The sequence below is a fragment of the Passer domesticus genome, chromosome 2 (assembly GCF_036417665.1).
Source record: "Passer domesticus isolate bPasDom1 chromosome 2, bPasDom1.hap1, whole genome shotgun sequence".
Taxonomy (NCBI): domain Eukaryota; kingdom Metazoa; phylum Chordata; class Aves; order Passeriformes; family Passeridae; genus Passer; species Passer domesticus.
The window spans coordinates 107733677-107759166 of record NC_087475.1 but is presented as its reverse complement, the minus strand read 5'-3'; the positions used below and the strand labels follow the sequence as shown (position 1 = coordinate 107759166).

General features: G+C 49.0%; 2 protein-coding genes across 3 annotated transcripts; one reads left to right on the top strand and one right to left on the bottom strand.

Moving 5' to 3' along the window:
• The first annotated feature begins 1911 nt into the window (after positions 1–1911).
• On the top strand, positions 1912–10248 carry LOC135294800 (solute carrier family 25 member 33-like). 2 transcript variants are annotated; one of them, XM_064410531.1, is made up of 7 exons: positions 1912–2027; positions 6188–6364; positions 6899–6976; positions 7288–7388; positions 7983–8049; positions 8247–8530; positions 8632–10248. In XM_064410531.1, exons 1-7 carry the CDS (start codon positions 1987–1989, stop codon positions 8829–8831), a joined length of 948 nt encoding a protein of 315 aa, XP_064266601.1. In that variant the 5' UTR covers positions 1912–1986; the 3' UTR covers positions 8832–10248. The 2 variants fall into 2 exon arrangements, with proteins under 2 accessions (XP_064266601.1, XP_064266602.1); XM_064410532.1 differs by lacking the exon at positions 1912–2027 and adding an exon at positions 2290–2441.
• CLSTN3 (calsyntenin 3) lies at positions 10100–25442 on the bottom strand. Its single transcript, XM_064410493.1, has 18 exons — positions 25237–25442; positions 22404–22526; positions 21256–21451; positions 20567–20775; positions 20111–20260; positions 19274–19459; positions 18420–18689; positions 18034–18146; positions 17792–17954; positions 16681–16737; positions 15737–15894; positions 15406–15554; positions 14711–14937; positions 13459–13629; positions 12768–12913; positions 12509–12644; positions 10906–11123; positions 10100–10822 (listed from the first exon to the last, which is right to left on the bottom strand). The coding sequence occupies exons 1-18, from the start codon at positions 25319–25321 to the stop codon at positions 10652–10654; spliced, it is 2928 nt and encodes a 975-aa protein (XP_064266563.1). The 5' UTR covers positions 25322–25442; the 3' UTR covers positions 10100–10651.
• Between the last annotated feature and the right edge of the window lie 48 nt (positions 25443–25490).

Here is a 25490-nt window from a genome sequence, read left to right as displayed (position 1 = left end):
GGTCTCTGTCTAACTATTCCCCACCTAAATTGGTGGAATTCATTATTTCTTTCCAAGTGCAAAACTTAGCACATGTTTTTATTAAATGGTGTTCTACACTTTCACGCTATTTTTCCCATTGATCAAGGTCATTTGTATACAAATCCTTTGCAACCCCTCTCAGGTTAATGTTGTCTGCAGATTTTAATAGATACAATTTTCTGGTCCACTGTATAAATTACTGGGAAAAAAACACACTAATAGCACACTGAAAACAGATCTCTGCAGGACTCCTTGATACTTCTTTCCAGATAGACAGCATAGCATCAACAACTAATCTTAGAATTTTCCGGTCAACATCAGCTTCTCTCAACAGTGATTTCAGTAGATCCAGTTTCCCATGTTTCCTAATGTGCTTCTTAGACTGTAAGATGAAACAGAGTGAAAATCCTACTGAAATCAAAAATTTAATATCTATTGTTACTTCCTTGACCACAAGGACAAGTCTGCCATGAAAGATTGGTTTAGCTTGATATCTTCTATTTTCAAATGGAAAACATGAGTTGTCTACATAATACTTATTTCTTCCAGTGTCACAGGGGAAGGCAGTAAAAAAATGCTGGCTGGCCTGTAATTAATCAGATTTCTTTTTTTCAATGGTCAATATATTTGGGCTTTTCCAATCTTCTGAACCTCTCCACTGCCTAGATATCTCAAAGATAATGGCCAGTGGGCCATTCTCCAATTCTCATTATAGTATGAAGTTCATCAGCCCTAACTGGTCTGAAAACCTTGACTTTGCCTAAGTGCTTAGAAATATAGAATTACTTTTTCCCCACTTGTAACTGGTGCTATTTGAGATATTCACCTAGCCACCACCACAGTGAAGACAAGTAAAAAATGCTTGGAGCTTCTAGGTGTCTTTGGCCAGTTTCCAATTTCACTGACCAGAAAGCCAGTGTTTTTCCTGGTCCTCCCCTCATTGCCCAGGTAGTGACAGGCACTATTGATCAGCTGATAGTTCTGCTCTTTTCCACCACATATAAGGTACTCACTTCCTTTTCAAAGTATCTTTGTATTTAATTGGACTCAGTTGCCGCGTCTCCCTCAATTCCTTCTCCTCTAGAATAAAAGCTGCAGTTTTTTTCAATCCTTCTGCTTGAGTGGCCAAGGTAGTTATTCCCCTCTGTGGATTCACTTCCTACATTTGTCTCTGTTGTAGCAGCATTGTACCCCACTGGACACTCAGTCGGTCCTGTGTCACTCAGTGCTGTGAGTGAAGTCACAGCAGTACAGAGCTGTTCTGACAGCTCGTTTCATCTGACCTACAGGCTATCCTCCTAAACACATAAACCGATCTGATGTGTGCCTTTTTGGCAACAGCATCATGTTGATGTACATTCTGCTTTTTTTTAAGGAAGATGATATTCAATGAACCCTGATGCGCTCATTTGAAAAAAAGCAACAGAGGATCTTTTGCCCCTAAATATTCCCTGTCTTTCTCACACTGATCCTCCGAACTTCAAAGTCATGGGTCTAATTTATTCAGAGGATTGGGTTGTTTTGTTGGTTTTTTTTGTTGGTTTTTTTTTTTTTTTTGTGAAGAGCATTGGCCCGTTTCCATATGAACCCAAATATCTGAAGAAGCATCTGTGGTCCCATGAGCGAGGACGAGAGTCAGGAGCCCCTTGGCTCTGCTCTTGGACCCATCGCTTTCCCGTGGTGAAAAAAAATCAGTTTGCCTACTTGCAAAACAAAGACGAGCTTGTTGAAGTTTGGGGGTCGGTTTGGAGGCTTGGGGTGGGCTGCTCGTTTGTTTTTAACGGACGAGCCTTGAGTGGCCGGGATGAAGGAGCTGTGTGAATTACGATCCCCCGTAGATGCGGACGGAGGAGCCCCGGCTCCCCTCACAGCGCCCCGCCCGCCCCTCCCGCTGCCGCCGCCCGGGCGCCTCCTCCGGGCGGGGCCGGGCCGGGCCGGGCCGGGCCGGGCGGCAGCGGCGGGGCCATGTCGCAGCACAGCACGCTGCTCCACCTGCTCGCCGGAGGGTGAGTGCCCCGGGAGGCGGGCGGGGGCAGGAGGAAGCCCGGGGGCGGCATTGGTGCCGCGGGTCCCGCCGGGGAGCCGGGCCCGGGCAGCCCCCGCCGGCTGCGCGGCTGTGGCGGGTCCCGCTCGGGGCTCGGCGGCGTGGAGCAGCCCCGCAGCGCCGCGGGGAATGCCTGGCTCGGCGGCTTGGGAAGACGGAGAGCCTCCCTGTGGGACGTGGAGTTTCGTCCAGGCGGAGCTTGCCGGGGATGCGGGGCGAGGGAAGCGGCGTGCTGAGCGGGAGCGCCACGAGGCCTCTTCAGCGGGGCAGGTGGCGCGGCATCCGTGTTCTCGGGAGGGCGCCCGGCTCTCTCCATCAGAGCATGGCTGAGATTCCTGTGTCACTTTTCTGGCTTTAAATAGTGCGGCTGATTCTGGTGAGTCAGGTGCTTGGATCCCGGCCGTGCCGCTCTGCATTCGAAGAGTGGCCCTGAGCAAGTAACTTGTCCCGTGGCGTCTCCCCCTTCCTCTCTTTAAAGTCTCAAAACAATGAGCTTCAAGTTTGTGGTGCCCTAAAGCAGAAAGTAATGTGGTCCTGTGGACTTTGCTGAGTAACTGCACAAGTCCTCTGCTCTAGGCAGCCACCTAATTCTTTTCCAAATCCCACCAACCTGCTAGAGTCTGTGACAGTGAGGCCTGTGATACAGCATGTACAATAAGGTACATAATTTAATTGCTTTTAATTAGTAGATTTCCAGTTTTCTGCAGCTAGGCCAGTTCTTGTGCTATATCAATCTTTGCATATGCATACCTGTCCTCTCTGTTCCCATTGTTATTTTATATATATTATTCTCTTTTATTAATTTATCCTTTGAACTATATATTCTTTGCATCTTAGACTTTCATAATACATTTATCTTTCTTAGCTTTCTTCTTAAGCTTTTCTTCATCTTTTTCCACCATGGTTCCTGAAAAACGGAGAGTTTGGTTTGTGACAGGAATGTCACTAGTGGGAACTTTCTTAGTCTGTATCTTGTCCTCATCCATTAAGTAATACTCCTGAATTACAGCTAATTAAAACCCCAGGGATAATAACACAAATAAGAGATGAATGAGAAGTTCAGTTTATTGCTGCACTATATTTAATATAACTGGTTTATGTAATGAAACAAAACAAAACATGAAGGAAGAGTTCTCCACTTTGTCTTCCAGTATAAGAACCAGGGAAAAGCCAAAGAAACTTGTGAGAGGTTTGTTCAGAACTAATGCAAGAACATAGTTCTTCCCACAGTGTGCAGTTAAACTGTGGGACTCCTGGCAACAGCATAGCAGAAGGTAAAGGCTTCTTATGTGCCCAGGAAGCATTTTAAAAAGATGAATGAAAAAGAATGTGTTGAAGGCTGCTAAAAGCAAGGCAACATTTCTGGCTGAGGAAATCTCTGAACTGAAAATTGTGGGAAGCTGGGAGAGTGTTCTGGAGGTATTTCTCCTACTCTTCTGTAGGTGACCTTTATTTCTGTGTGTCCCAGGCAGAAACTTGGTTTAACTGCAGGTTTGTCTGACCCAGAATTGCTGTTCTTAAATAAAGATCCTCAACCCATCTTAATTTTTGGCTAGCCTAAGTAAGAGCTAACATGAATTACCAGTAAACCTTGTCACCTCTGTGAATGTGCTTATACACTTTTTAGATCACTTTAAAAATGTTAGCAGTGTCTTTTGTATTTCTCAACTAATCTTCTTTTTCTGTCACCTCAAACTTGTCAGTTTTCCCTTTAAAATGTGAAAGCAAGATCTAGAGGCAAGCACCATTTTCTGAGGTAAAATTACCCGCCTTCTTCAATTAGCACTTTTTGCTGCGGCTTTCCTCTGAGGGTACATGTTGTACTCGTTTTCAACTGCTCCTCTTCATCCTATTTTGCAGAAATTGCTTTAGTTCCTGCTTCTACAGTAATGACACATAATTTTCCATTTCTCCTGAAACAGAAGAATTTTGCAGATCTATGTCTTCCATAGAGTGTAAGCAGCTGTGTCATCATGTAATGCACAGTAATACATCACAGTTGAGATTTCTTCTAGTTTTGAATAACTGGTACAGCTCATTTCCTTAGCTTTAATTAATGGATGTTCTTTTTTCCTCTTCAGTCTTGCCATTGAGGCATAGCAGCTCATAGTGGCCCTTCACTTCATACTCTCTTTCTCCTGATTAAATGGCCACTATGCTAAGGAGTAATGATTTCTTTAATTGTTATTATTTCTTTTATAATACTTTTTTATTATCTGTAGCTTCAAGAACATGACCTCAGGAAAGTTTTATTTATACTGAAAGTGTGTGTTCAAACTCAAATCCTGACCATTGCAGGTGGGGAGTTCTTGAAGAAATTAGATATTAAGAGAACATTATATAAACTTTTGTTTCCTTATGCACTATTAGAGAGAAGAATTATTAGTATACCAAGCAATTGCTTCTCTCAGTGTTTTCCTGATGTATTGTTTGCTCAGCTTTTAGATAAGGAGATGAAACTGCCCTGTTCAGACCTTTTAGACCTTGATCTGTCACCACTGTACTCAGTCTTCTCCTGAGCTGGAGACTGTACTTCTGGTCAAAGAAACAACAGGCATGTAAGTCTGGAGCCTGTATAAGACAAATTAATAGAACCTAAGGTAAAGAACAGGACTGTTGGACCCCTGAGTGAATATGGTCTGTGTGGGAAGAATCAACGTGGCCTTTGTGAAAGCAGACTCTGCCTCATACAGCTCTGGATTGCTACGTAGGCTGTGTTGGAGTCTGTGCTTGGTCAGCTTGTTCACCCAGAGAACCTGAGCCAGGGTGTTCACTGCTTTGCCATGTGCTGTCTTCTGAGCTGGAGCTAAATTCAGGAGTCAGAACGTTGCCAGACTCCCACCACTTATCATACACCTCCTGAGGGAAATTGCTGCTGATGGACTGCTCTGCAAGTCATCACCACCACTGTGTACATCTGCCAAGGGCTTGACAAAGCCACATGAGTGTTAGGGAATAGCATAGCTAGTTGCTGGCATCATTAGCTGCATAATCTCCTCGCTGCCATATCTTCAACTCTTGGATGTGCAGTAGGCATCCAGGCCTCTTTTTTTTTTTTTTTTTTTTTAACCCCGTTCCTCTTGGCAATGGTAATGAAGCCTTAGGAGCAAAGGCTGTGAGGATACTGTGTATGTTCACTGAGCTACATAGACTTTTTCAAAATAATTCTTCAGAACTCTCATTGTTTGCTATCCTGCACTGTCATATGTAATTCTGATTATATACCTGACTCTTCCCTGATATCTTGTAGCTCTTTGGTTGGCTTTTCTTTCTTTGGAGCAAAGTGAGCTTTTTATTAAGCCTCCATCTCTTGTGAAACAAAGCAACTTTGGCTGTAGCATATGTGAATGATTGTCGGTTTGTCAAAGCCTCTTGCATGGTTTGCATGTAAATTCATCTCAAAATGGTTTTTCGGGTACTGAGCATTCTCTAGAAGAGCAGAGTTATCAGTCAAAGGATTTAGAGGGGCAGAAGCTGAGAACCAAATGTGTCGGTTCTGACTTGTCCCTGGGTGGTGGAAAGGGGAAAAGGGGATATATGTCCTTCCAGCATTCCTGCAGTGTGATGGAGATGGTTATGAGTTCCAAAAATAGGTTTTGCCTGCTGAAGGTCAGAGTCCTCTTTCATTAAGCAAGCCAGGCTTGGAGAAAGCCTGTCTGTTGGCAGAAACTACAGATCTTGCTTACAGGCCCTTGCCAATGTGGGTCTGATGTAATTGTGGATTAAAGACACGGGCAGGCTGAGAGGTGGGAGAGTTCTGTGCTGCCCCTCTGTGAGCCAGTGTGGCTGTGGCAAAGTGCAGGCCATGCTGCCTGGTGAGCTCAGCAGAAGGCTTTGCAGTGAGGGTAGGCAGCAGAAATGTTTGCTCTGGGGGACTGCTGAGTCCCCATGGACTTGGGACTCTTTGTCTCAAATACTGATTAAGGCTTCAGAGTGAGGCTGCCAGATGATGTCCCAAGCTGAGCTGCTACGTTAATCAGTGTCAGAGCAGGAGGTCATTTGTGACACAGGCTGGGGTACTAACCTCCTCTCCCAGAGGAGAGAAGTTGTGCACAAGCAGGGTCAGAATTATTGCCCTATTATGGCACAGAGGTCATTCTTAAATGTGCTGCTGTGCCCTAGATGTGGTGGAACAGCTGGAGCCATCCTGACCTGTCCCCTGGAAGTGGTGAAGACACGTCTGCAGTCATCCCAGCTGGCACTGAGACCTCTGTGCGTCCCAGAGATACAGCTGCCAGGGATGAGTGTGAGGCTGATGAATCCCACCCCACCATCTCCTGGAGTGCTCAAGCTGCTGAGGTGAGTAGGACAGGGCAGTGTGCCTGTTAGCACCAGGGAGGTGATGGTTTGGCCTTCAGGGAGGGTGTGGGGGGAGAGAGAAAGAGAGTTGAGCTGAGGCTCTGGAAGCCACAAGTGCAATAGAAAGTTTGATCAGAGCACAGGTACATCTGCCTCTCACTAGTGATCTGTGCTCTGCAGGGCACCTTAGGGGCCTGGGAGAAATTTCTCAGCTAGTGGTTGGATCAGACACAGAGAGATGGCATTATCAAGAATAGGATGCAATGACTAGAGAAAAGTGTCCCTGCCCATGGCAGGGTAGCTGGAACTAGATGATCTTTAAGGTCATTTCCAACCCAAGTGGTTCCATGATTGTATGACTGAAAGAGAGAGGAGAAGTGATTGGAGAGAAAATGAGAGCAAGGCAGAAAAAGGATAACATGGGAGGTGAGGAGAGGGTGCTGCAAGAAATACTGAAGAGCAAAGAAGGAGGAAGAACAGGAGAGCCCCCAGCTTAGTTATTCTGCTGATTTCTCTGTTCATTTCCTTCTGTAGGACCATCCTTGAGAAGGAAGGCAAACGATCCCTGTTCCGAGGTCTGGGTCCAAACCTCGCTGGGGTTGCTCCTTCCCGGTGAGTACTGCTCCATGACAGTGCCTCGTGTTGTACACTTTCTGAGGGACCTGTGTCATAACTGCCACTCCACTTTCTGAAAGCAGTCTGGGCCTTGTGCTCATGTGCCACAGGACCCCTTCACACAGACATCTTCTGGAGCTTCTGATCATAGTGTTAAGATGATTGCTGGGGGCCAGGTGTAAATGCTATCTGGTGTCACGTTAGACAGAGCTGTGATGGGAGTAAGAAAAGTTGGAGTGAGACCACACAGCAGTGTCTGTGCTCTTCATAGAGGAGCTGTAACCTCTTCTGTATCTTTTTCCAATCAGGGCTATATATTTTGCTGCCTATTCTGCTACTAAGGAGAGGCTTAATACTGTCCTGGTACCAGAGTCCAAGGAAGTACACATACTAGCAGCAGCCTGTGCAGGTGAGCCTTTTCTGTCTCAAATCAAAGCCAAGAGGTCCTTCTGTCTGGAAATGCCTCTGTGTTTCATTCTTTCTCCATTGCTGCTCTGAAGTTTTCTCCCTCCACGCATGGAGAAATGAGTTCCTTCAGTAACCACATTGTTTTCTCATTCTTCATTCTTCCTAGGGTCATTTCTTGAAGTCTTTTCTTAGCCCTTCAGCTGGTATCATGAGCTCTATTCTGCTGTGAGGGAAAGAAGGCAGTGTGTAATTTAGACCACTCACAGAACCATTTCTCTTGATATATTCCAGTTCTCTAACAAAATCCTCCACTCTTGAAAAATTAACATTCTGTTTCCTGCCTCTTTGTAACACCCGGGCCTGTAGTAGGGTTTTGTTGGAGGCAGAGGAGCTAATTACCACTAGACAAAGGCTGGAATAGGGGAGGAGGAGAATCAAATAGTCTGCCCTAAATATCTCTTCTCAAGGTCATTCTCAAATTGCAAATGCCTGCAGCTTGCCAAGCAGAGCTCTGAGAGCTGATGGATCAGCACCTCTTCACAAACTGTCAGCGTGATCCTGGCACTCACGGCTGTCTTCCTCTTCTGTTCCCCAGGCATTAGCTCAGCCACACTCACCAACCCCATCTGGCTAGTGAAAACCAGGATGCAGCTGGAAGCCAGGTAAGGCAGGCCGGCAGTGCAGAGCTACTCCATGTCACATCATTATTGGTTTGGGGGTTGGTGTGCAGAGAGAGGTCTGTGATTTCTCATCAGAACATGGCAAGTCATGGGCTGGGCAAGAGGCTTATGGCTGTGTTCTCAACAGCCCTGTAGGTCGGGGTGCAGTGTGCTGCCCTAACCCTCTCCCTTCTTCCCAGGGTGAAGGGGGAGATGGCCAGCAACGCTCTCCAGTGTGCCATGCACGTGTACCGCACAGAAGGCCTGCGTGGATTTTACCGTGGCATCACTGCCTCCTATGCCGGAGTGTCAGAGACCATCATACACTTTGTCATCTATGAAGCACTGAAAAAAGAGCTGAGAAACAGCCAGCATTCCCATTCCCCATCACTCACACTTCCACCAAACAACAATGATTTCTTCGGACTAATGAGCGCTGCTGCAGTCTCCAAAACATGCGCTACGTGCATTGCATATCCACACGGTGAGTGGGTCCACTCTCCTTGCTTCTGTTCCCCTTGATGGGAGATGCCATGCCTGCAGGATCCACCTGCTAATGTGTGACTTCCCTCCTTGTCTCTGCAGAGGTCATTCGCACGCGGTTGCGAGAGGAGGGGTCGCGGTACCGTTCCTTCACTCAGACTCTGCAGCTCGTGGTCCATGAGGAGGGACCCTTGGCTTTGTACCGGGGGCTGCTGGCGCACCTGATCCGCCAGATCCCAAACGCAGCCATCATGATGGCCACCTACGAACTCATCGTACATTTGGCCTCTTCCTCCTTGTAAGCTGTAGCACTTGGCTCAGGCTGCTGGGGAGGTGCAGGGACATCGTGGTCCTGAGACCTGGTCTTTTGCAGGGCTCTCAGAGGTGGTGCTTTTTGTCACAGATCAGATCTGGGTCAGGCATTCTCAGGACACAATGACAATGACTATTTTGTGCCAAGTTTTTTGCTCCAGTGTGCACAGTGTAGCCTTTTTTTTCCTTCTGGAGACTTGAATTATTCCAGTGCTTCAAGATGTCAGGGCACTGGTTTGACAGTTCCTGTTGTCAACTCCCTTGATGAAACAAAGGCATAGAATTTACTGGGAAGGACACAAAGCAGAAAAGTGTAAGTGTCTCACCCCAGCATGTTCACTTCTTTTGGACCCAGTAACAACCATACATGGGCACAGCTGGGAATGAAGACAGGCTAGAGCTGAAACATCTGAGAGAGCTGCAGCAAGCAGAGATCTTGTGCTGCAAACTTTGCCCTCAGAGGGGCTCTTCCACTCTCACCTACCGCAGTGCCTTCTTGCCCCTAAGGAGGATTTCTCAACCTTGGCTGCCAGCAAATTGCAGAATTTTCCTGTGGGTCCCTCACATGTTGCAGCCATTGCCCCAAGATGAGTCAGGCAGCTGACAGCCCCTTTTTGTCTTGCAGGGTCTGAAAAACCAGACCAAGTAGATCCAAGGAAGAAGCACAACCTGCTCTGAAGCACTATCCTAGCAACTCATGCTGCTGCTGGGCTCACAGCCATGTTGTGGTAGCATCTGTTGTATTTCCATTCCCTCCATGCTCAGCAGAAAGAGGAAGTGCTAGGGCTGTTCTACAAGCTGGAACCCCTGGTATAAAAAGTACTCTATCATACTGATAAAGAAGGCAGATCGTGTGAGAAGATGGATGAAGCTAAGGAGATTTGGCCTGTTTCTGATACACTAAGTGTATGGAAAGAGCCTTATTTATTTTCCTGTGTTCAAGAATTCAATTTGCTGCATGTGCTACATTTGCCTGGGACAGGCTTGAGTGCCTTCTCTTCCTTTGTTGGTCCCTAGCACTGAGTCCTGGGAAGGCTACATTGTGTTTACAGAGCATTTTGATTCTCAGAAAGGCACAGGGGTAGGGTAGCGAGTGATGTTTTTCTTGCTTCATCACATATGCTAAAAAATGTAACCCTTCCCCGAGATAAGGTAGTCATTTCAGTAAATACATGCTCTGGACAAGCTCCAGTTTCACATTAGAGGCTACACTAATTCTTTCCCTGGTTGTAGTGAAAAACTGCAGAAGTCCTCAATGTTTTATTTGAAATCCATTTATTTTAAAATCCACTTTGTTTCCTCATCTTTCTTACCTTCATTCATTTAGTATTAGGAGTATTGACAATTTTACAAAGCGACACAAAGCTGCAGTGGTTTGTTGGTTGTTTTTTTGTTTGTTTTTTTTTTGCATGAAACGAGAATAAACCTCAAATGACAACATTGAAAAAATATACAATATATATATATAATATCTGGGGAGGGGTTGTGAGAAACCCCACTCTGAGCCCTGTGGCTGGCTCTGCCTTTCAGATTTCCATTCTTTCCAACACCTGCATCACAGTTTGAACCGTGCCACCATCATGTGTAAGTGCCCTGACACATGTTTCTGGAGAGCCAGACGGGGGGTCAATAATGTGGGGAATGTCCACAATGAGAACGGCAGAAGATGAAGGAACATGGGAGGCAGAAATGATCAGTGAGGGAGGAGCACATGTGTACACGGTGGGGGAGGAAAGAAGTTGAAAGTAAGACACCTCCTCCTTCCTGCCATATGTTTTGGGGGATCCACTGGGCGGGTGTTTTAAAGCTCCTAGTAGCGGTGAGAGACGTCACTTTTGCCGATGATGTGCCGGTCATTCATGTCACTGCTGTCCGGGGAGTCGGGTGTCTCCGAGTCGGTGCTGTCGTCATCATCCTCCATGCCCTCGCCAGCTCTGCCCTCCACGCTCCCTGCTGCCCTCTCCTGACAGCTCTGGTAGGACTGGGGAGGTGAGATACGGGGTGAGGGAAGGGTCTGACAAGCCGGCTGCCCGCCCAGCCCCGGCCGCAGGGGCCGCTCCTCACCTCCATGGGGTTGACGATGATGGTGAGGGCCGAGTCGTCCCAGAACATGTCGCTCTCTTTGCCTCCAGTGCTGCTGTGCCCCGACTCAGCGGCCCCAGGGACCTCTTGCCCCATTCCCCGGCGGTGCAGGGAGTGGATGCGCAGGATGCCGAGGACCACCATAAGTGCCAGGAAGCCCACACACACCACGATGATGACAGTGGCAGCACTGGGGACCACTTTGGAGAAAGAAAGCGAGAAGTTGTGTCTAGAGTCTGTCACAGAAACGTGCATTTCCAACCTGACATGCAGGATCTGCTATCCCTGGGCAGAGCCTGGGTTTTTGGTCCATGCAGGAACACAGCCTGACTTCTCTGTGCCCCTGGGCACAGGCAGTTCCTGTGATGTCAGCCTGGCCTGTAGACTCTGCACATCTTAATCTGCAGAATTTGCCAGAATGGGTTGCACCACATAGATCTATATCCTGCTCTTGGGAGGGAGAAATGTGTGCTGGGGACAGCCTCTAAGGGCTCAAGGATGATTTTCATAGAGTGTGATTTCTGTGCAAGCAGTAGAGAAAGCAAGAAGCCAAAAGATGCCTTCACTACACATGGAGCAGATGTGAATGCTATGATGGACTTCTGACTAGTGCTGTGGCAAAAGTCTGGCTTCTCCATAGGAGAAAACCTGAAATTCATCTAAGAACCCTTAGCCCAGCTCCTACATGTTTGTTTTATGCCTGTAGACTGACCCTCAACCCCCCAGATAACCACCTTCCCTGCAAAATCTATCTAGGCCCTCCACAAATTTGTTTGTATGGTACTGTGCAAGGGACAAATTTACTGCTGCCATCAGGCAGAGCTGGGGAAGGGAGAGGCAAAGGCTGGCACATGCACAGGCTGCACCTGCAGTGCTAGTTGCAGGACTGGAACAGCTTGGGATCAGCTACTTTGGAAGCTGCAGCAAAAGCTAGCTCAAAGGTGCCTTGTTTGTTCCCTACTACAGGGGACCAAAATGTCTGTAACAAGTCCCAGAGCTTTCACAGCCCAGAAGAAACCGACTGGAGTGTGGTCATGCCTGAGGCACAGGGCTACCAGCACAGACAAATGTCTAGTATAGCTTTCAGGCCTCTCTCTCCTCTGTTTTGGGGGCAAGAATTCTCTCCTCTTGTCTGTGTGATGCCATCTCCTGTATTTTCCTGCTTTGCTGACCACCACCTACTCCCATTTCTTTCTTTAGAGCAGTGTCAGTCTTGACTCACTTTTCTCTCCTGCTGTTGAAGCTTCTCTCTGAAATTACTTTACACAAGCCCACAAAGCACCTTTGCAAGGTGCATGAATGAAGTCAGCTTACAGTTACTCTTTTTAGACCCTCTGAGGTGTAGAATTCAGTCTGCTTCTACATCAAGAAGATAATATCCCACAAGAGGATTGTTGCAGCGTGCTCTAAAATACAATCTGACAAAGACTGCAGTCCACTGGCTAACGACGAGTGGAACAGGACAATATAATGAGAATAATGATAATAGGTGCAGAGAGGAATCCTCCACTATAGATTCTGCCAGGATATCAGAAAATGAGCATCCCGATCTAAAGGAATAAACCCAAAAGATAGTGTTACATACTTGGGTTGTTGTGGGTGCTTGCCAAACTGTGCCCAGACAGCTCTGCGGGTAAATGATGGCCTCGGTGCACAAACTGCTGGGAGCTCAGAATGTGGTTAGGATGAGCAGCTCGGTTCATGTTGTGCAGAACATTCACCTGCAGAAAGACCAGAGTGAGGGGACTCAACCCTGTGCCCATGGCACAATCTTTGCATTCCCGTGCACCATGTCCTGCCCACGCTTGCAGCAGAATCTCTGTGTGCACGTATCAGTCTCATACCTCGACAGTGAACTCATTGCTGGAGTAGCGTCCGTTCATCTCAGTGCAGGACAGGTGAAACTTCCTTTCATAGAGGGCAGCACCGTGGTTGATGTGGTAGGAGACCTGGCGTAGGATCTCCTCGTAAACTGCAATGCTCTCCACGCCTGAGACAGGAAGAGAGGGGTGGAGTGAGGAAGCTCCTGCTCCAAAGTCACCTGGCATCCTAACCCTGCAGCAGCTAGAGACTACAGAGGGATCCAAGGCAATGCTGGGTTCGTTAATTTTGGGAAGGGCTCAGAGATGGAGCTGGCTGTGGAGGACCTGGTGGAATCCCTGCTTGCATCGCTAAAACAAGTGGAAGGGAAGGAAGGATTGAGAGCAACAGCCCTGTTATGTTCTGGAGAGTACAAAAGTGTTGTACCAGTCCACAAGTTGTGGGATATGTTGTCCCTGTCGTGTCATGCAAAACGCTACTGACACCTGAGAACACCCAACCCCAAGGAGTAAGTCAGGAGGAGTGATACAAGTCTGGGTAAGAGCTGACACCAGCACTTTGTGCTAGAGGAAAAGCCACCTCCCCAAGGAAATGATTATATCTCAGTGTCACAAATACACCAACACATCCTAAGGTCAAGTGCTTCTCCCAGTGATGCCTGACAGTCGGTGACAGAGGCACAGCTAGACAGCTGTGACCATGGGGAGGACATACCTGTGATGGTCAGGTAGGCAGAGGTGTTAGCGAGCTCCAGGCCCCGCTGCTGCAGCAGTGCCCCATCCAGGAGCAGGTACTCCCTCTCTGGGTCCAAGTCATCTCCTACCAATGAGATCTCGCAGCCATCCAGGTTGTGCACAATCTCATCTGACATTCGTGTGTCTGTCACTGAGATGCAAACAGAAAGGAGATATGGCCAGAAAGCCAGACAGCCATCAGAGAAGGAAGGAGTTACTCAGAGGGGAACCTGCTTACCTAAGAGTGCTCACATCATATGTAATTACTTCTCCTTCTCCACCTAGCACTGACCTTAAGTAAAATCACTGTCAGTCTAATTACTTGTTTCAGGATGGTTCTAATGACATTATCTATGCACATAATAAAGTCACTTTATTTTGGAACAACATACTATTATCAGTCTGGTTCATGATAACACATCTTGGCTGTAAGGACTTTGTTGACAATGACAGTGTGCAAATTAGGAACAACACTCACACATTCCCAGGCCCTGCACGCTTTTGAAAGCTTTTCCCTGTCTCACACTGTTGGTTACCATGGTTGAGATCTTATCTTCTTTAAAATGGCAACCACATTCAATAACTAACTGCTTTCAGTAGGATTGAGAACAATCTGCTCTTAAGTCAAGGAACTCATCATTGTATGAGGAAAGGCAAAGCTTCTGAACAGAAAAATAGGAGCAAAAAATCCTATTACCAGAAAAGATATGAAAGAAGTGAATGGACACATAGAGCACAGACTGCAGAGAAATTATCTGAGCATGATGGACAGAAATTGAAGAACAGGATACTGTAGGGTGTTAGGAAACTGACTGGGATTTCACAGGAAAAAGTGAGGCAGGAAGAGAAGAAAGGGAGCAAGAAGTAAGAAAGAAAGCAGGAGAGAAGGAAGTAGGATGAGACTAAGTAAGTGCAGGAGTATAGGGAGTAACAGGCAGGATATCCATCCAGCAGTGGATTCAATAAGAGAAATGTAGGTAAAATGTAAAAGGGATTAGGAATGAGCAGCCTGGGAAAGAATTAGGAGAGAGTGAGGCAAAGGAATTGAGTAGATAGAAAAAGTACAGGGAGGAGCAGAAAGGGATAAGAGCCGATTAGCCTACATATTGACAGACAATGTGCCTTGCTTCTAAATTTGTAAACTCTCGCTTTAGGGTGTCATTACAGGGGCTCTACACACTCTGCAGGACCGCAACTCTTGTCTCTTAAACCTTGCCCTGTACTCCACTCACCGGTACCGTGCCAGTTCTCATCCTTCTTGGCCTCCACCTGGTGAGAAATAGAGCACGTGATCTGGAGGTTGGGGAACAGGGGAATTCCTTCCGGAGCCTCAAAGTCTGAGGCAGGATGAGCAAAGTGGGCATTGCCACTCAGCAGGATCTGGGGGGCATCAGGCTGTAGCACCACAACATAGCCTTCCACATCAGGAATAGAGACACAGGACTCCTCACTGAAACACCTGAAGGAGAGCAGTAAAAAACATCAGTTGCCCCAGGCTTCCAACAACAACATAAAAGATCACCTCCTGCCCATCACTTCCAGGGAAGGGAATATCCTTTTTCCAACAGTCTTCCTAAAGCTTCCCTACAGCCTGCTGAGCAAGGCAGGGACGTGTGGTAGGAGTGACACCACTGGGATCTGGTGATTTGGTCACATCGACAAACACAGAGAAAATTAAAACCAGTCCACGTGTCTGGAACACTGAGAGTGGAGGCAGAAGTTCTGCATAGGCACTAGGAACCAGTGCTACAGTATCCATTTGGATATTAAATAATTTATCATTTATTTTCAGGAAGACTTTTACCCATTTTGAGACCATCTTAAAATACAATTATTTTAAAACACAAAGTGAGTCAGTGCAGCTTTAGTCAAAAGAAAGGCAACCCTCTTGCTGATGTGAGCCAGAGGTGCTGGTTTGCCCACTTACTTGACAGCAGTGGTGAGCCTGAGTGGCCGGACCCCAGGGGTAGCAAAGCGCAGTGAATTCATGTAAGCCACGTGCTGGATGGCGTGGTTGAAGGTTTCCACATCATCACCCTCCAAGGTGAGCAGGGACTGAGAGGGGTTCACATGAACCTAGAGGTGGAAGAAAAGAAAATACTCATGGCTGCTTGGCAAGTGACAGGAATCCAGGATGAGAGAGACACATAGGAGGAAGGTGGGGAGCTGTCTGAGGTGGGTGAGCAGGCAAAGTCCTGGGAAGCAAGGCTGGGGAGGAGAGTGGAGGAGACCCATGCAAGCTGGGCAGATGGGCATACCTTCATCCCTTTGCCCAGACTGTCGAAGTCACTGTAATCAAGCCCCTCACGGCAGGCATACAGGCATTCAATAACCTCCCGGCTCTCCAAGCTACCAGGGCGCACAGTGAAGCCAGCCAAGTAACCATGGAAGTAGTGGTGTATCGACAGAGGATCTCCTGAGGGAAACATGGGAGGTGGAGGGTGTGAGAGACATGGCGAGGAAGAGAGCAAAACCACAGAAGCAACAGTGTGAGGGCCATGCAGAGGTAAGAGAACACAGAGGGATACAGAGCAGGGCATGGGGCATGGAAAAGCCCAGACAACAAAAAACAACAATGTGAGGGACATACAGACTTTAAGGGAGGTAGAGAGGGACAGAGGATTGAACAGGAGATGGAAAAGCAAAGACAACAAGAAGACAGGGGATGCTGAAGAAAGAAGACAAAACATTTTGAAATTCCAGATGGGGGAAAGTGAGAAAAACAGACCAACAAAAAGACAAGGGCAGTGAACGGCGGGTAGCATAGAGAAGTTTCTGTCAAACTGCTGAATGCCAGATGGAAACAATTTCTTGTCCCCTTCTCACTCTGCTTCCTGTGAGGGCTTGTAAAAGAAACTACACATTCCACAGATAGTTAGGGATGAGGTGACATCTCCTGATGTCTCTAATGGCTATTGTGTTCTTCAGAGACCAGCTTTAATGATCAGGCATGAGTACTCTTTATCCACACAAAAAGCATACTCCAACTCTCAAAGCGGGCTGCAGTCCTTCCATCAGCCTTTTCATGCTCCACAGGTACCAAGGTATCAAGGACCAATCTGCCAAATAAGGGGCTTCCTCCCACGGTGGAGGGAGGTGGCAGGACAGGACTGGGGAAGCTGCATGAGGAAGGCACCATGCAAGAAGTGATAGTCATGCACAGTCAAGAGGGGAAGAGATCCATCTTCTTTCTTTTCCCTACCTTGCACAGAGTCAGTGGAGTTCTCGCTTCCTTTGGTTTTCTCTTTGGTTTTCTCTTCTGCAAAAGGAGAACGCCTGGATGAGCAATAAGGCATTGGAAGATGGTAGTTACAGGGTCAGGCAAGTATCTCTACAAGGGCCAGTCCCCAAGAACAGCTCTGTGCCAGGCAGTGCACCCTGCAGCCCTAGAGGCAGCACGTCACAGATGACAGAGGGCAGAGTTTCTCTCATGAAGCCGATAGTGAGATTGTAGGATGAGTAACTGACTTAAGGGATAAACTATAGTGTTTGCAGTTTTTCAATCCTTTCCCAATGTCATCTACTTTGGGAATTTGCCATGTTCACCATCACCTATGTTCTCAACATCCCTTACAGACTCAGATAGATCCAGGAGAGGGTCCCAAGCTGATCTATATTGTTTGTCTGCAAAATGCCAATCAAGAGAGCACAGAGCTGTGGGAACATCTCTGACCTCAGAGAAGCAACAGTACAGCAAAGATTTGATCTTGCTAGAAATTTCTGCTGGAGTGAAGGCAAGCAGTAGGAAAATTCCTTTAGTTCTGTACTGTTTCAGTCTAGCAGGAGACCTGAAGGATCTGAAAAGTGCAGCATTGCATCTCCATAGAACAGGATTTAATCTAGTAGTGGCCTAACTTTGTTCCTAACCTGATTTTTGTCTTTCAACCCAATTCCTGTACAGAAGGATTTATGACTTTTTCACATAGACCCTCAAGACAGAGAAATCCCCATCAACACAATCAGCAGCATAAATAGTACTGCCTGCTTTCTGGTGAAAGGCTTTGATATAAAAAATGCCAGTGCCTGAATGAGGTACAGAGTTTCAACTCTCCTCTGCCTGAATATTGGCTATCCATTGCATACTCTATGGCTGTTGTCCAGGAAGCTGCTAGTGACACCTTCCCCTGAGCTGTTACTACCTTGGTCCACGAGGAAGGAAGGAGCCACACTAGCCTTGGTGCCAAGCAGGCAAGATGGCTGCAGAGTGATTTGCATCATTCAATACTGCGTGGTGTCTCTTTCACCTCTGCTGCGTCTCCTCCACCCCTTTGTTCCCTCATGGGAAGAGCACGGCGCGGGGAGCGCGCACTCACCGGCCCAGCAGGCCCCGATCATGAGGGAAGGCTCCGGCCGCGGCGGGTGGATGAGGCCGTTGTCGTGGATCAGGGCGGGGTCGTAGGAGACGCCATCCACGTACAGCGTCACCGTGGGGAACTCCAGGTTCAGGGCGTAATGGTGCCACTCGTCGTCGCAGACCTGCGGCAGACAGCAGAGCACGGCATCAGCAAAGGGCAGAAGGAGAAGGGACGCGGGGAGAATGCAAACTCTTCCTCACCTGCTCAAGCTTCCAGAGGAATTTCACAGGCCTTGCGCTTTCCAACAACGGCCAGTAGAGGAAAGAAATCCGGCAGCCATGCACAGCCAGAGAGTAGTGCGAGTAGCCATCCTCTGCCAGGGACAAGCACAGGGAGCTGGGTGTCACACCCCAAGCAGTCCCAGAACCCAGAAGCCCACGCTGCCATGCATGACTGGCTCTCAGCACCGTGTGCTCAAAGGAGGCTTGAGCGCTCCGAGGAAGAGGGACACCTAAAGAAGCTGTATTCCTAAGGAGGAACCCCTGCCCCAGTCCTGCTTTGGAACATTCACCCCTGCAGGGACAATCCCTTCTAAGGAGTTAAGAGGCAGGGGGCAGAAGTGTCACCACCCCGGGAGAAGTCTCACCGCTCCGCACTGTACTGCAGATCACCGTCTCCTCTTCCCGCCTGCCTTTGCTGGGCACCACGGCATGCTTCATCCACAAGGACAGGGTGAAGTGGTCACTCAGCCCCTCGTGGCCATTCGGTCCATTCAGCACTGGCACCTGGGCAGCCTGGCTGCCATTGAACCAGTAGATGAGGCTGCTGTCCTGGCTGTAGTGCACCGAGAGCCGTGCCGTCCAGTTTGCTGTGGGGCTAGGCACTGGCAGCAGGTCGATCTCTCCTGAGGCAGCACCTGCCGAGAAGGGAGTCGGGAATGTTGGCATGGGAGAATAAGGAGCCTGAGAACTGGGGATCAGATGAAGTGGGCACTGGAAGCCTCACTGTAATGTCTGAGTGCACAGGGAGATGAGGAGTTGCCTAAAGGCCTTCTCCTGTCTGGAGAAGAATGGTGACTTTCTGTTCAGCACTGAGGGAAGTCCCATACACTCTGCAGACTGGGACAATACACATAAATCTCTGGATTCCCAGCAAGGAAAGCACAGATAGTCCCTTATAAAACTAGAAAGTTGTAGAAGTGTTCAGTGACAGGCTGAATGAGACTCTTGAACAACCTGACCTTGTGAAAGGTGTCTCTGTCTCTGGCAGGGATGTTGGAACTAGAGGATCTTAAAGGTTCCTTCCAGTCCAAACCATTCCATGATTCCATGAGATACGGGCAGGAACACCCTTTGCCCCTCAGTGGAGCACAAAAGCTCAGTGTCCTCCCACCCCAGTGACCACAGCAGACGTGAGGAATGTGTTCCCCGGCACCTCTGCTGTGTGAGGGGCAGGGTGCTGTGCCACAGCCTCCCTCAGCCCAGGAAAGAACCAATTCACCACAGAGTTTGCGCAGGGACTTCTCCGAGTAGTTATCCCGGTCGCAGCCCTTGGCCACGTGGTTTGTCTGCAGCTCCACCGTGGCCTGGATGTTCCACAGCGGCTCATCACAGGTCTCCAGGTGAATGGTGGGGAAGAGCGCCAGGCTGCCTGCACCAGGGGTGTACTCAATCCTCTTGTTCCAGCCTAATGGACAGGAGTGAAAGTGAGAGATTAGCATCTGCCAAGGACACGGGGCCAGAACACCTGGCATGCACACAAGTGGCATCTACGGATTAGTCCAAATTTTTGGCCCTTTCTACATCGGAAACACAGCTTTAGGCAGCTGGCATCAATGCATGCAAAGATTTCCTAGAATCACAGAGTCCAAGGTCCCAGCTTCTACAGCTAATACTGGTGTATCATCACTCTGTGGTTGGTCAGCCTCTCTTATCAGGCAGAGCAGGTGTTTAGCTGCGTTGATTTCCCCTTAATTCTAATTGACTAAGGTGAACCTGCAGGAACACGCCACCACTGGAAAAGACAAATATCTTCCAGAAGAGCAGCCCCAAAAACAACCTTTGCTGAATACCGTCTATGAGCCTTATCAAACACATGGCAGCTCACAGTAATCCAAGAAATGATTTTCCAGTGTTAGAATTTACCTTTCAGTGGCTTTGCAACACAGACTTAGACATCTGCTGTGTCCCCGATGGAGATGGGCTGGTGCCAGGACTGAACCATATATATGGGCCCACAAATTTATATGTGTGTATACAAACATTTGTGATGAGCAGGACTGAGTAGTAGCTGAGCAAAAACAAAGAGAAGATATAAATGTGTTTGGAGGTTTCATACCCTGCCAGCTGGGCTTGCAGGTGGGTTTCACCTGGATTTCCACTTCAGCATCATCAGAAGCCCTCTTCTTTCCACAGTCATAGGCTGTCACTGTGAATTTGTAGACACGATCCGCACTGTACTGCAGCTTCTCCGTGTTCTCGATGTTCCCTGGTTTGCAAAACAAAGAGATCAAGGTAGAGGACAGGCAGTGTCCTCAAAGATGTTCCTTCTAAAAATCACTCATATCTTTGATCAATGACAAAAACAACCAAAAAAGAGTTGAGTCACTCTGCCCAGTGTCACTTTGTAACAAGTTATAGCATCCCACAAAATGGATGCTGCTGCTCCCACCAGGCTAGATCAGCAGCGGTGGAAAATTTATACAGCACAGCTCTGCCTTCAAATGGGGCTGGCAGAGAAGGAGCAGAGCAGGAGACCAGGAGCGATGTGCACATGGTGGGTGAGGGTCCTTACCATCGTTGTCAATGAGGAAGGGGATGTTGGGGGTCAGGATCTCATAGTAGCAGATCTGGCTGTACTGCGGTGAGCAGTCCCCGTCGATGGCCTCCACACGCAAGATGCGGTCGTAGAGCTTCCCCTCCGTCACCGCCACGCGATACAGCTTCTCCACAAAGACGGGAGCAAACTCATTCACATCGTTCACTCGGACGTGCACTGTGGCCCTGGTGCAGAGAGGCATCAATAAGAACTGATGGGCTGATTACGAGCCATGCACCACCTAAACTTCAGAGTAAGCCATTCTTTTAAAGTGCACCACTCTGATTTCCAGCTGTCAAAAGCAAGGACAAGGAAAGACACCTTGATTTCAGTGCAACAGTGCTGTCACACAGGTGCTTGGACAATGGTTTCCAACCACTCAGAAAGAGCAAAAGTAATAATAATGCAATCTGGACCTCCTACCTATATGCAGCAATGTAAAACACCACTTTTCAAAGCTGCTGTCAAAGAGCCCTCCTTCCTGTATTCACTTACGTGACAGTCAGTGAACATTTCCCTTTGGATCTTCTCAGCATGCTGAGTTACAATGTCATGGCTAGAGAAAAACACTTCTGGCCAAAGGAAGTGTTTCCACAGCAACTTTCCTTCGCATTTTTGTCACAGATCACATTTTGTAGCATGCAGCAATGTCTGCATGAACTTACTTGTGTGATTTTTTGGTATTTGCTCCATCAGGTCCCTCTCCACAGTCATAGGCCTGGATAGTAAATGTGTGCTCCTTATGCGCTTCACAGTCCACTGGCTCCTTGGCCCGGATCAGCCCCTCTCCTGTAGCTTTGTCCAGGATCACAGCTTCAAAAGGTACCCCTGACCCATGGATCCTGAAGCCACAGATTTCACCTGGTACACACAAATACAGAGAGGAAGGGGACAAAGAAAATTACTGAGGAGAGCACATTACATCCCTTTCTTTCCTTTCTCATATTTTCTTGCTTTCTAACTTACACTTTCCATTCTCCCCCATTATCATCCTTCATTTTGAGCAGTTTTTTCTCCCTAGGATTTCCTCCTGCTATCCCTTACAGCCATTAATGGTGCAGATTGCCATCTACTGGAGAATACTCCCACGGCAAGGAGTCCTGACCAGCATCAGGAAAGATTGAAGGTTACAAGGCTCAAGCTACATTCATTAGTGCTACACAGTCCTGGGGGAGCACCTTATTTCTCCTCCGCATCCCTCAGGGAGGCAAAACGGGCCATGTACTGCAGATAGCCAGAGCATGAAGATCCACGATGGCTCATCCACCCACACACGCAGGATGCGCAGAGTACCGCAGGGAACCGCAGATAGGGTCACCTAAACCCTAAAATTCAGCTCACAGGGACCACGTTTACTCTCCCAAAGCTGGGGAAGAATGTGTGAGGAAACTCCAGGCATGGCCTAAGCAAGCACTAGGAATACAACCACTGATAGCCTGGACAGTTGTTCGGGGATTTGTGCTCACTGTGAGGGGATGTAGCACTGCCAAGGAAGTGTGCCCTACCAGCTTTCTCCAGGGCTCACAGACTCAGCACTGTGCATGTGATCTTTGGAAATAGCAGAACTGCGTCAAAAAGTAGCTGGCTCCACCCTCAGTTCCTCTCCCTAAGGAAACAGCTCACAGCATCCTAAATCAAGCTGTGCCCAAATTGCCTCCAGACTTCACTAGGGACCTCCTCCGGAACATGGTTTGGAGGTGATTGTTTCCTGAAGAGAGGTAGGATCCAGCACAGTGATGAATGTCACTGTGTCCCTGCCTCTCCCTACGTCTGTCCCTGCCTTCCACCCTTGCCAGAGCTGTTTCCCACCTACCTGCATAGCGCAGTGGGGCATCTTTGTCCAGAGCAAACAGCGGTGGGTTGAGCAGGACGGTGTTGTCGTTCTCCATGACGATGCCCTGGTACTCGGCTTCAATCCATGGCTTGTGCTTGTTTGCTGAGGCAGATTTAGGGTAAGGGATTGGAGGACAGGAATGCATTAGCTACCAATTGCAGATTCAGTAGGAAAAGAGAAGAATTTCATCCCCTGGCAAGTAACAACCAACCCTCACCACCTTCTTCTCTAGAAATAAAGACGTCTAAAATAAGCTGGGAGAAAAAAGTTATCTTTATTTAGTCCTACTCATGGGAGACTTCCTCAGAAACAATGTGTTCCTTCTTGTGTCCTCATTACAATCTTATTAGAAATAGGTGGAGAGTCACCTGGGTGCCCAGAAAAGCTGGAGCAGCTAAAAAAATAAGTGAACTCAAGAGGCAGAAGTAGCCTCAGCCTGGAGACAAATTCCAAACACTAAATCCTTTAGTTCAATGAAGTCATAATGGAACGATCTTCTCTTGGGGTATTCCCAGGGGACAATGCAGCCATTATCACTTGTGCCTTGCACCCTCTAGACTAAGGCCCAGGACCTACACAGACATGCCCAGGTACACCTTCAGTCAGCCATCCTGGGCACATAACAACCTATTCTGACAGCCCCTTGCTCTTTCCTTCCCCACTCCATGGTGAGCACCATATTCCTTTGGGCCCTCCTTGCTAATCCCGTTGGCTGGAGCCCAGCCAGGCTTGGCATGGAGGCAGCAGCCAGCAGGAGGCTCTGAAAAATGTCACAGGCCCAGAAATAGCAAATTAATCTTTATCACACAGGCTCCGGGGCAGGGAAAGGGAGAAAAAAAGGGGCTGGGGGGAGGGAAGGGGAGGGGAGAGAGAAAAAAAATCATTACAAATTACAAACCCCTCCCCCATGCCCACTCCCTGCCAAATGGGCCTCAGAGATTATATTACATGGCCTAGTTACAACCCCCATTCCCAGATAATCCCCCACTCTCCCACCCCCTGGAGACCAAGATTTATTACAACCCAGCAACACTTTGAGCACAGCATGGCTCGGAGCTGGTGGGGAGTAGGATACAGAGCCATTCCCCTCAAGGGCACTACTTCCAATATGTTGAATCCACCCTCTGCAGCACAGTGTCCTCTGAAAGGCCACACTGGCTTGGCATCATGTGTTGGCTCAAAAGGGGCAGCATCCTGTGCAACCAAGCACTTGTGCATTTCAGGGCAGGGGGTGCTGCCAGGGGTGGCCGGGGGGCCAGCAGGCAGGGTGACAGGTCAGCCAGGGGATGTCCCAGCAGGGCAGAGCGGGCAGATCCAGCCTGGTGTGGCAGCGAAGAGCGTGGGCTGGCACTTCTCCACCAGCGTATTGATTGGGATTATAAAGCATTGCGTAGGAAATCCAGAGCAACATCCATCCTGCTCAGTATGCAGGTGGAATCCTCCCTGTGTGCAAGTGCCCGCGTCTCCCCCTGCCCGCCCATTGTCCCCTCTGGATTCCATTCTGCTCCGGCTCTATCCATGCGCCACACCACCGAGGTGGGGATCCAGAGCTATAAATGCCAAATGTGCCCTGTTGCTGGGGTAACAAGCTGATGGTACAGAGATAAATCCTTTGCTGCATCCACCTGCAACTTGGGAATCACCAATCTGATTTCTCGGGAAATGAGTTGTTGGAGAATAGAGAAACAATTTAGGAATATTTTTAGGATACAGACTCCTACCAGGATACAGACTCCTACCAGCTTCAAGAAAGCTCCCGTCAATCTAATATAATTCGCCAAAGGTGGGTAGATGTTTCCGAGTGCAAATTCACAAAGGAAAGGGAGAATCCAGAGCATGAGGGGCCTTTCCTTGCCACCGAGCCCCACAGAAGCAGAGCAGAGAGCCCCATGGAAGCAGAGCAGAACAAACAAATGCCCCTGCCAATGTCAGGGTACACACAGCTCTGCAGCACACCCACCCTGTAGCCCTGACTCTTCCAAGGCACGGGAAGCACCCTAAGGTGTCACATTCCCCGATGAGCCCAGAGTCCCTCAAATGTTTACAGATTTTCCCACCCTGTCAGATTACCAACACGCTGACTCCCCTTGGATGAATGTCTCAGGCTTGTCTCTAGAGCCACAGATCTAGGAACCTACACCTTTGTCCATCACTCTGTGTGCTCAAAGAACATCTGCATTCAGAAGGTTACAGCTGTAGCGCTGGGGTGGTTTGGGGGTCTTTCATCTTTATCACATGAAATACATAAAAATCAACCTGCATCGTTAACGCATAACTATGCATAAACAGTTCCTATTGACAGATGGTAGATGGATGAACCAGCACTGGAAGATGGAGCTGGGGAATGTGTTTTATGAACTGCAGGGGTCTGTGGAGAAACAGCATATTTTCCCTCAGCATGCTAGGGAACGGGTGGGAATCTAAATCCACCCAGTGATAACTAAACAAAAGCAAGACAAGTGGGTGGAAAAGGGGAAAACGCGACGGGAGCGCCAGGAGACGAAAGAATGGAGAGAGAAAAAAAGCGGTGGTGGGATGACAGATGGACAAAGTAGAGAATGGAGGTGGGATGGCATGAGAGCGCCCGAAGGGGCGAAGAAAGCCGGGGCCGCCGGGGACCGCGGAGATGCCCCGACAAAAACGCGCCGGGCGAAGGCGGCGGGCAGCGCGGAGCCGCACCGCCGCCGCGGGGGCGGACGGACGAGCCGCGGCCACCGCGTCCCCCCAGAGCCCCTCGGCGGGGGCTGCCGGTGGGTGCCAGCGGAGCGCCCGCCGCCGCCCGGGACCGCGCCCGCGGCGCTCCGCCGCTCACCTTTGTTGGAGGAGCTGCCGGGCAGCGCGGCGCACAGGCAGAGCAGCGGGAGGAGCACGGCGGCGCGGGGCCGGGGGTCGCCCATGGCGGCGGCGGCGGCGGCGGGTCCGGGCAGGACCCACGCCCTCGCTCCCGCGGCGGCGGCGGCGGCGGCGCGCAGGGACGGCGGCAGCGCCGGCAGCCGCTCCCGCCCCGCCCGGGCCCGCCCCGCACTGCAGCATGACGTCACGGGCCCGGGCGGGGCGCAGCCAATG